Source organism: Amblyomma maculatum, chromosome 10 (assembly GCF_055883805.1).
Source record: "Amblyomma maculatum isolate TAMU_Amacu chromosome 10, ASM5588380v1, whole genome shotgun sequence".
Taxonomy (NCBI): domain Eukaryota; kingdom Metazoa; phylum Arthropoda; class Arachnida; order Ixodida; family Ixodidae; genus Amblyomma; species Amblyomma maculatum.
Window position 1 is genome coordinate 55242968 of NC_139353.1, and position 11263 is coordinate 55254230.

Genomic DNA, 11263 nt, shown 5'->3' on the forward strand with positions numbered 1-11263 from the left:
TCGACTACTGTTCCCAAGGACGCGGGATCGAATCCCGGCCTCGGCGGCAGCTTTTCGGTGGAGGCGAAAAGCAAGGCGCCCGTGTGCTGTGCGATGTCAGTGCACGTTAAAGAACCCCAGGTGGTCGAAATTTCCGGAGTCCTCCACTACGGCGTCTCTCATAGCCTGAGTTGCTTTGGGACGTTAAACCCCACAAACCAACCAACCATCATTAGCACCGAAAAACTTAGCTAGGCTGAAGAAGTTATTATCTATTGCAGTGTGAGTACGTCTGCAAATTCTTCCAAAAGAGATATAGCCCACTTTGCGCGTGACAAAACCATATTGACGAAGAGACAAATTGGAAAGCTTGTTTGTAAAGGAGTTCATCGTTGCTGCCAGATATGTTCTAATTTTTTATTTATTATCGGCAGAACTGAAATATGTCTGACTTTTCCATTCTATCTTTGCCGTTAATCGCAATCATATGCATAGTACTAAGCACTGAAAGTACGAGTAAGTACTCTTTTTCAATTTCCTGCTGCTGGCAGTAGCGGAAAGTTATGCCACAATCTGCGAGCAGGGCTTTGTGACACAGCGTTATTGCCGATTGGCAACAAACAAAAATTATTTCAACAAATTCAAACCTGGTTTTTCAAGTTGTAAGCGACATTGCAGCCTATGCCACACATTTGCGTGCTCACGGCAGGTCACAGTCCTTCCAGAGCATCATGACATCACTATCTCCAATTTTTCTCGCGATCCATTCCTTCGTTCTTGCTATCTGATCAGACGTGAAATAGTTTTTCCAATCACCCACAATTCCCTTTCGCACAAATCCTGCCCCCTCATGCATTTCTACATTCTCCCTGCTCATATCTTTAGGGCCTTCGAACGGCATACCCTTTTTCCGTGCCAACTCAGCAGTTTTCTTCATCCTCTCCGCTGGTCCATATTTGAATAAGGCCTTCATACTGTTGAGACTTGATGCCTCTATGACTCTTTCTAATAAGCTTGGATCTTCACGCAAGGCAGCGCCATGCTTCTCTCCCAGGAAGTCGGCGATGCAGAGCACCTGCGCCTTGATGTCGGTCTTCAGTTGCTCGTAGGTGACGAACAGGACATTGTCGTCATGCCGGTGTTCGTACCATGGAAGAAGGTGATCAAAGTAGTCACCGTAGATTGCCTGCGCAAAAAAAAAAAATCAGCGATTGATACGTCATGCAATCATTTTCTGCGTTATTTAGCTCGCAAGCTTAAAATTTAAATTCGTCTGCTTTATCTTCCTTCCAAAGCACAAAGAAGATATTGACCTCAGACTAAGACCAATCCGGGTTAATTTTGCGCCTTCAAAATTGCGCGGGATTGAAGCTTGATTGACTAGTTTATGTATAATAAGGTTAGCTTACCTTCCCATTCAAGAACATAGAAAGGAACCTTTCGAAAGAGACGTCGGAGACTGTCTTTGGCGTGGAGCCTTTCATGAAGTGGTAGAAAGAGACAACACAGTCGTAGGGGTTCCTTGCGACGTATACGTACTTTGCATGCTCCACGGGGGGAAATACGCTCATAGGAAGGTGGGTCATGATGGGTCCCATTCGTGCCGGGTTTTCAGCGGCTCCTGCTCCGCCCATTTCAATGAATGGGCACATTAGACTCAATTGAGCGACGTCCGAATTCTGCTTGGCGCCCGTTATAATGTTCCAGATGATCATCTGCATCCAGTTGGTACCGCACTTGGGGTATGTGACAGTTATTATGTCGCCTTCCCGTGGTTTGTAGCTCATGGCAGATAGGATAGATTCTTCCCCAAATGCCTTGTGCATCCACACACCGCCGACGTCTCTGTATGATTCTTCGTCCATGGTCACTGTATTTACCCTTACTGCGACCTGTGTACCAAAAGATAAATCTCAATCACGATAAGGCACTGCTTCAATATACCCTTCAGTGAAAAATATTTTGGGGACAAACTGGTGATTATCTGCCTAAAAAGGAACGCAGCAAATATAGCAAACAGAAATTGAAAGAAGAATAGTACATGCGCTACTTGGAACGCTTTATTGATTTAAGAAATAGCTCTACATTGGACATGAGAAAAGAAAGGAAGAAATGGCAACTAGAGGCTGGTGCGCGTGCGACAAATGAGGAGGAAAGAGAAGGCATAAACAGAGCTAATTCAACAGAATCTAAAACACCTTAAGACTTGCACTCTTTGCATCTTTTATGTATCTTGACTGCGGTTGATAACACAAGCACTTCCACTCATTACTGGGCGCGTCTCTATCTACATACGCCTATTTTATATTTATTTATTCTATCTGATCTTGAAGCTCACTTCACATGTTGTGTTCCTTCTACCCACAGTACTTGCTTGCGGCAGATTTGAACTTGCTCCTTTTAAGAAAAATTTGTAATCTCGTAATTGTTATTCGATACAATTGCCACTTTGGAGGATGACAATTTTCCCATATGTCAATGGGATCCTATTGGTAGCTCGCATGAAACGCTGAGAGTGCCATTTTCCTGTACAGAGCAGCAGTCGACCGGGGAACGGGCCGCGCAAACAGGTCCGAAGCGATGGTTTAGTCGGGTCGTGGGCTCCACCGAGGCATACTAAAGCGAAAAGGTAAAGTCCGGATGAGACGGCTGTGGGTTTTTCAATATACCAAAAGTACGATTGCACAAATGCGACCAGAGCAGGGGCGATCGGAACGTCGCTGACGAGAATGGCTGCACGCATCAAAAGACGGCATTCACAGAAGTCCGGACAAATACGAAGTGTGAGCATGTACTTTCTTGTCAGAATTGCAGTCATCGAAAAGTTTTGACGGTCGACCTGCAAAATGAACATGTGAAGCTAGGTTCACGCATTCGAGGTTCACGCATACACCACATTCGTCCGCGACGTTCCGATCGCTGGACTTGTCGCATTCGTGCAAGCGTACCTTCAGTATTTTGAAAAACCCCACAGTCATCTTGTCCGGACTTCACCTTTTACACTTCAGTCGGCGTTCGGCTATTACAGCCCACGACTGCACAGTGGACAATTGCTTTGACACTATTTGCGCGGCCCACTCCGCTGTCGACTGCTGCACTGTACAGAAAAATGGCGCTCTCCACGCTTCGGGCAAGCTCCCGATATACAAACCCCACAGTATACAATTTACACGAGAACATTCATAATATACACGAGGACATTAATGTTTGGCCTATTGTGTCCTACCAAAATTTCAGAAAATAACCATTTATGGAAATAATTGGAGCTTGCTAGGAGAAGGAAAAACAATAGGAACTTTTTACTCTACGGCACATACTTTAGACTAAGAGAAGCTCTATAGGAGTATGAAATCACCACTCGTCTGATTTTCGTTTCTAAAGCTAGTAGTCTATGAGGGACAGATTCGTAATCTAAAGTAGGCGGGATATTTCCCTCAGTTTTAAGCTTTCTTACGGAAACGTCGATAAAACTGTTGAAAACAGAAATAAAATGACACAGGGAGGAAGGTGGCATTGCATTTTGCGGAGAAAAGCTTTGATTGACAGGTCCCTAAACCAAAACACGCGGGTTTTACTTCTTCACTTTTAAGCGCTGTTAATGGCGCCCAATCTAAAGTAAAAACACAGTGGTGGGTAAAGTGATAGAGGTGCATCAAGTTATAAATGAGCGGGAGAACATCTGTTAGCCACCCTTTGCTCATGAAACGCAAAGACGTTTTGTTAACTACTTCAGACCTGTGGCATGAGCTGAGCTCCTCTCGCTGCTTGCCTCCTGATCCCGCACGTGCTTCCTCACGTGAAGCTTTCCCCCTCCTCTCGTCTTTAAATACGAAATGGTTTCAAACAGTTAATAACCAGTTGCAAGAAGCGCATGCTCTGTCATTGTTCCTCTTTCTTTATGTTGTCTAGTTTGCGCTTCCTAGCATAACAGTAGTGTAGCCTTCCTATTTTGTTTTATTTCTGAGAGGAAGAGAATAGTTTCTGAAATTTCACAATCATATGAGCCAGGATCAATTTGGATGGTTTTTACGATGTGTGACACGACATTACAAACTATCGCTTGTAACCTATTTCAAACCAGCGGGAGAGAGCAAAGTGCCAGAATACAGGGTCCTAGAGTCGGACACGACTGAACGACTGAACTGAACTGAACTGAATTGTTGCCTTTCCTCGGGCAAAATTTACGCCTCTGTTCGCACGTCACATTGACTACCTTTCGAACAGGAAATACACCACTCGAACACATTATTTACTGAATGCCCTGTTTTCGAGACTGCTAAGCTGAAATAAATGTGAATAAAAATAAGCCACAAGTCAACACGAAAGTCGGAGCTCTGATATATTTGTCCTCTGTTTTTCCATAATTGTATTCGCTACATATTTACAGATCCTAATTTAAAAATTTAAATATCGGTAAAAATAAGCCAGAAGCCTCGAAATAGCCTTCGAGTCTTCGCGCAGAGAAAAGAGAGCAAATATATATTGTCGCCAACACACGTAGCAAGCAGCAGAACAACCGAGCTGGCCCTTTTAATCAAGCGAAGCTCGAGAGAGACGAGGACGACGCCCAGCCACATGCCAAGGCATTCGGCCATTTGGCGGCCAAATGCCTTGTATCCCCTATTGTATCCTATTGTATCCGAATGGCTATTGTATCCCCACAATGCCTCGTCAGAAGCATAAGGCATTGTGTGGATACAATAGGTATGAGGTATTAAGGGGTATTTGGAAAGGAATTATGGTGTCCGGGCTTACTCTCGGAAATGCGGTTTTGTGCTTAAAATCAAAGGTACAGTCGACATTAGAAATAAATCAGAGATTCGTATGACGATTAGCACTAGGGTGCCCACGGCAAAACTACACATGAGGCGGTACAGGGATATATGGGCTGGGCATCTTTCGAAGTACGGGAAGCTCAGAGTAAAATATTGTATGAGGAACGCCTGAGGAAGTTGGACAGTAACAGATGCGCTGCTAAAGTATTTAAATCAGTTCAGTTCAGTCGTTCAGTCGTGTCCGACTCTTCGTGACCCTATGGACCATATCACGCCGCGCTTCCCGGTCTCTCACTGTCTTCCTAACATCACATAACATCATCTGCAGCGCCTCGAGGATGCCATCTAACCATCGCGTTCGCTGCCTACCCATTCTCCGGTTACCCTGAACCTTTCCCAATATCAAATCTTTCTCCAGCGACTCCTCTCTTCTCATCAGATGACCAAAGTAGCTGAGCTTCAACTTTAGAATTTGACCCTCCAATGAGCAGTCAGGGTTTATTGTCGACTGATTTGATCTTCTGGCCGTCCAAGGAACTCTCAAGAGTCTCCGCCAGTACCACAATTCAAACGCGTCAATTCTTCGGCGGTCAGCCTTCTTCACAGTCACACTCTCGCATCCATACGTCACAACTGGAAAGACCATAGCACGAGTTATACGGATCTTGGTTGGCAGTCTAATGTCTCTGTTGTTTACTAGGCGGTCAAGGCTAGCCATGGCTCTCTTTCCCAGAAGCAGGCGTCTCCAAATTTCATGACTGCAGTCTCCTTCCGAGGTAATCTTGGAGCCCAAGAAGAGAAAATCTGTCATAGCTTCCACTTCTTGTAAGTATTTACATACCTGTACTTAAAAAGCGTTGACTCACAATGGAGTAAAAGAACTAGGAAACTAACTAGTAAGTATGCTATTCACAAGGAGGGAGAAATAAAGGGCATTAAGCAACAGGTGAAAAACACAGAAGGCAAAAATTGGATAAATTCGATGGAAAAGATACAGTGTGTAGAATTATACCGAAAGTGGAAAAGGCAGATCAGGAAGGAAGATTTCTTTGATAACTCAAGAGGCAGTGCCCTACTTTTTGAAGCTAGATAAAGGAGCCTTAGAACACGCAGCTACAAAAAGAAATTTAACAATGGAGATGACGCATGTGCTGTATGTGGTAACTCGAGTGAAACAATTGACCATACTATACACGAATGTAATGGTATCCATCCGGAAGTTGATGCAGGCGCAATTACTGTTCCTGAAGCTCTGGAGTTTAGAGATACCAGTGGCGGGGTGAATAAACCTGCGGTGGAAACTAGCAAAAAACGACTGGAAGATTGGTGGCTTAAAAGCAGAGAAGTGACATAATGTTAGTAATGTAGAAACAAAAATTTAATAAATAGAATGGTGGTTTAGTTAACTAATCTAAATCAATAATTAAGATATAAGTAGAAAAATGAGCATGATAGCTACTGCTACCACCTCGTTTCAAAGGGGACGCTTCTATATTACATCCATCCATCCATCCTTTCATGGTGTGGCAATATTATATTTCGCATAACAAGAAATATTTCATTAAACGCATAAAAGTAAATTGCATAAGTAACACAAATTTGTATAAAGTGTCATGGGGTATTATAGAAAAACAGTCTAGAAAAGCAGCCATTGTCTGCAAACATGTGAGAAATTTAACTAGCGGAACACCGCGGAATAGCACAAGGAGCATAATCATCGACATGAAAGAAAAGAAACAAGCATTGATAACTTTTAACTACTGTTCTGCGGAATCCAAATAAATTTGTTATACCTATATCTCGTTATCTATGACATATTTCAGGTGTAATTGCAGGATAAAAAAGAACGTTTAGGCGGAAATAAAACAACACAAACCTTTATTAAGGCGTACAAAATGCTTACCAAAGAAATATGGCTTTAGGGATACAGTTTTTAGAACTGGGTATCGCTTCAACACCCATGCATATGGAGCAACGCTGAAGCAAATCAAAGCAATATAAGCACGTTGAATGAAATGTTAGAGTTCATAAATATCAGCGAACAACACCGAATATTAAATTTTTCATAAGAAATGAACGAGCTCTGGATGCGACAATGTAGAAAATGTGAGAACTTATAAATTGTTCAACAGCCTTTTGAAAGCAATAAAAAGGAGTTTTCGAATCGCTCTCATAAGCAGACAGCCCAAATGGCTGATTTGGCATTGCTATTCCCAACCACTCATTTTGACGACAAGAGGTGTAGCTCTCCATGCTCCCCAGCCGTTCGGAGCCCGACAAGATGAGCACAGCACGCGTATATTCAATATCGATGTAAAATATATCATTTGCTATAGAAAGGCTTCATGCGTCCTCTCACCTTATTGAAGCATCCGAAATGCAGGTAAGCTACTCCGACTACGCCGTTCCTTACCACTGCAGGTGCAGCCCGCTAAAAGAGCAACTTTCCTAGTGGCCGTGTGGAAGGAACGCACGGATAAACTGGTCACGTATCGTGTTGTTGACGCCAAGCAGCCAGGTCAGCGTCCTTCTGAGCGGCCCACGTTTATGGGACACACAAGTGCGCAGTACGCGCCTAAGCTGATTGCACACCTCTCGGGCGGACGACAAGAAGACTCCTGTGCCAAAGTATGAGTACCTCGATAGCGGCTATAATTAGTCTCAGCAAGAAGCGAAGCTGAATGAAAATTCTCGACAGCCCGCACTTTAAAGTTGCAGGCTATAGTTTGTAATTCACGATGCAGGATTCATGGCGCAGCCCTGCATAACGGTCTGCCTATCCGCCCATTATGGCCTGCATTCGCCCAAGAAAGTGACTCGAATCAATGCGTACCCCGGCAAACGTCTCCGAACTGCGTTTATTTCGCCATTGCGCAGCTCGAAAAGAAAAAGAATTGCCGTTGTAGTTCTCATATGTACCTTGGGGATTGCGGAATCTCTTAAACAAACTGAGCAAAAACTAAACACTTAAAGCGTTTCTACATTTACTATGAAGTATGACATTCCAAGCATTTGTTAGGGCATTACACATTTGCTCTGGAAATCGAATGAAAACCATAAATCAGTTTAATGGCATATCTTTCTCTAATGTTTATAATCCGAAAGGGCACATAAAATACCTTCTATACGGCTTTCCTACATTTTAAAAATGACACATGTCAGATTTATTTATGCCGTAGAAAGATGACCACGTTTCAAAAAATGCTTGAAATGTGTAAATTGCAGAGCGGCACCCGTCAGCATACTTCAGAGCCGCTCCCTGCTCACTGCGCTGTAAACATAAATAAGTCCAAAAAAGGAGCATAAATGGTTGACGTCACCCATAAATTCCTTACGGCCAAACTGTGAAACTCCTTATAAGAAGTAACGATGAGGAGATCCCCTTTTTTACTACTGTCACAAAATAAAGAAGTAGTATTGAGTCTTGCAATAAATATGCTCCTTCTACAAAAAGGAGTTTGTCCGCATGAACACTCCTCCAGACATTTAAAAAACTCCTTCCTCGGCATCTTGGCGCTCGGCCGCCGCCTGGCGGCAGCTCACTTTTCGCCGTGCTAGCCGGTGACAACGTACTCATCGCTGCTTGCTCGTTTGGCGCTTCTGCTTGTGTTTCTTTCGCGCGTGCTTACCGTCACACAAGACACCCGGTTACCGTCGCCTTCTGGAAAATAATGCTGCACAAACTGCCTCTGAAGACGCCAGCAAGTTGAAGGAACTGTTGCTTCTCCGGCACCGCCGACCAGCGAGAGGCCCAGCAAGGCCTAGTTCTGCTTGCCAACATGGCGGTGTGCGACGCATCGGCATTCATGATCCCTGCCACCACCTGCTCTTCGCCATTTTTTTTTGTGCCTGTTTGCCGTGGTACAACGACTGTGTTCCATCGACCTGTGCAACAAAGGGCTCAAAGAAACTGTTTAAGCAACGCCTGCAGACTGCTGCCGCTTCGACGGGTTGAAATGGCTGTGTGGTTGACGAATGTTTCTTAGGTGTGACCCCTCGTTCGTTCGCTGCTGCTTTACGTGCATCGGCCAAGATAACCAACATAACCAGCATTTTCATTGGCTGAAAAGCAAATGAAAATACTCCTCATGCTAGTTAGGCCATTGACGCGTATGCAATTATGCCAGTTTTAAGTCACTGTGCAGCGACAGGCTGCGATTTCCGCAAGGAATGTGGGGCTGCCGAGGTAAAATGGCTTGCTTTGTCATCATTCCGTGGAGCCAACTTATCCACTAAAATAAGTACCTTGGAAAATTATTTTTACTTTCCGTAAAAGGAATACAATGGCAGTACAGTCGTACCTCGTTGCGTTATTATGTCCGGCTGTATCCACAGTTCTTCAGGGATGTAAACTTTATTGTGCTGTCCAGGGTATGATCGCGGTGAAAATTTAGGAACCTATCGGGCCTGGTGTATTTTGACGAAGTTATGAACGGCAACAAGGAAAGTAATCACCTATATTAATGGGTGGTTTATTTTTTTCGTCTTTTATAAAAAGACCCAGCGACGAAAGTGAAACATGTAGTGTTTATTCTTTGTAGTCGTAACATGATAAATTGTGTTGTCCTCACGAAATGGGACATTCAAATCACAGGCTATGAAAATTTTCCTTTCTGCCTGATGGTGTCGAAATGCAACGTGAAATTTTGGCAGCGGACAAGAGGTGTGTCAAGTTCGGTGAACTTTTTGATGCGGTATTTGGTCTCCCGCACAGAGTGTATGACGTGAGGTAGCTGCTCAGTGTGCATCTGTTCCCGGTCACGGCGATTACCAAATTCGTGGAAGCGCGGACGCACGACGCAGGCTGCACCCACCGCTGCAGAGCACTCGTTCCGTCCACGTTTTGCCTTCCTACTATAGATGTGATTCCAGAGCGCAGCTTTGTACAGTGTTCACAGTGTTTAAGATCATTCCTGTGGCCAGTGGACGTTCTTTTTTGCCTTCTCATTTCGCTACGTGCGCGTCATTCCCTCTGCTTATGTGCATATAGCCTATTGTGAGGAAGCAGGTGTACGGTGGCTGATCAGTGCTGATGAGGCTTCAATGAGTCTTTTGAGCCTTGGGTGCTCAAATGAAGTTTGACCCCTCAGCAACAGCTTTCTTTTTTTTATATATAAGGAACCTTAGCGATTGTTCCCGCAGAATTTGTCCCGTGTGCACGTGTGCAGAAGAGGAAACTTAAGGGAAGGCAGAGGTTCGGATTGCAGTCACTTCAATGTGGTTTGTATGTTTTCTTGGGACCTCTGCTTTCCCAACTATTTGATTAGCCGATATCAGTTCCCCAAATTTTGGTTACCTGACGGAAACTTTATGTTCCTTTTCCTAACCACCGATTGAAGGTTGAAGGTTTGAATGTTTATTAAAACGAAATACATATCAATCATAAGTGCATAAAAAAGTTTGTACAGTAGGAGGCCCCGAAGTAAGACTGTCTGGGGGACCGCCCATCAGGAATAGGAGGCCCCGAAGTAAGACTGTCTGGGGGACCGCCCATCAGGAATACATGAGTATAAATACACAAGTGTGGCAAAAAATTTCGCCTAATTTCTTCTTGGGTGCCGTCCCCGCCAAGAGCAGAGACAGAGGGCTTAAATCTAAGCGCTTTGGGGTAACCAGGGCTGATTTCGCCTAATCAAAGTTTCAGTCATGTAAATAGTTTTCTTCTTGTTTATTCTTCTTTTAATTATGTGTAAATAAAAAGGTAACATTCCTTTCCTGCCGATGACTAATGTGAATGTTAGCGAATCCGAATCGTATGTCCATTAATAAACCTCAATTTCACCATCAACAAATGTTCTCCCAACATCACCACCGGAAAGGGAAACTCAATTAAGTGGAAACGATTGCGCGCTACCTCTTTGGTTGATTGGGCCCCTTGTTCAAAAATGTGTCAGCTTTGAACGTTGTCAGCTTTTTGCATCGCAAAAGTCCAAAAATGAGCGTATTCCGCTTTCTTTCTTCGTTTCCAGTTTGCGAGGTTTTTCATGCTGCTTGTCAAACTACCAATACCGAGAAGGCAACAAAGAAAAATAGAAAAACGACTCCAGAGGCTCCTGCTGCGAATGCGAATGCAAGAGCAGAATATAACGTGGGCTGGAACACGGAATCGGTTACAATGTACAGGGTTATCCACTTGTGGCTATAACATAGTCACTGCTTTCAAAGCAACATTGCGTCGCACGCAGACGCATATCGATGCGAAACGATATATGCACAGAGGGAGCCAGACGTGCAGCTTCACATGACCTGCCACTTAGCTTTATTGCGAGGACGGGTTGGACGCAATGACGATTACAAAGCAGAGAGCTTGTTATAGCTAGAAGTAGACGTGGCTGTACAACGAACCTTTCTCTCCCTACTTGTCCCCGCGACGCATACGCAGCACGACGGCGCCCTTACAATGAACCGCAGCGGGCTACCCAATCACTCACTGCGTGTGCAAGACGCGGTTCTTCGTACACATGCTATAATTTCAGTTGAAATTTAAACCTGCGTCAATAACCCATGAG

The 11263-nt window shown here is 44.2% G+C and overlaps 1 protein-coding gene across 1 annotated transcript; it reads right to left on the bottom strand.

The window, feature by feature from the left end:
• Nucleotides 1–631: 631 nt before the first annotated feature.
• On the bottom strand, nucleotides 632–1860 carry LOC146176526 (sulfotransferase ssu-1-like). The gene is made up of 2 exons (XM_084580997.1): nucleotides 1389–1860; nucleotides 632–1165 (listed from the first exon to the last, which is right to left on the bottom strand). The coding sequence occupies exons 1-2, from the start codon at nucleotides 1842–1844 to the stop codon at nucleotides 680–682; spliced, it is 942 nt and encodes a 313-aa protein (XP_084437123.1). The 5' UTR covers nucleotides 1845–1860; the 3' UTR covers nucleotides 632–679.
• Between the last annotated feature and the right edge of the window lie 9403 nt (nucleotides 1861–11263).

Excerpts from the sequence above, each read along its gene's own strand:
- LOC146176526 (XM_084580997.1), bottom strand. The coding sequence starts at position 1,844 with ATGGACGAAGAATCATACAGAGACGTCGGCGGTGTGTGGATGCACAAG. Across the intron at positions 1,166-1,388 it reads CTATGTTCTTGAATGGGAAG|GCAATCTACGGTGACTACTT; the intron begins GTAAGCTAACCT and ends TTTTTTGCGCAG.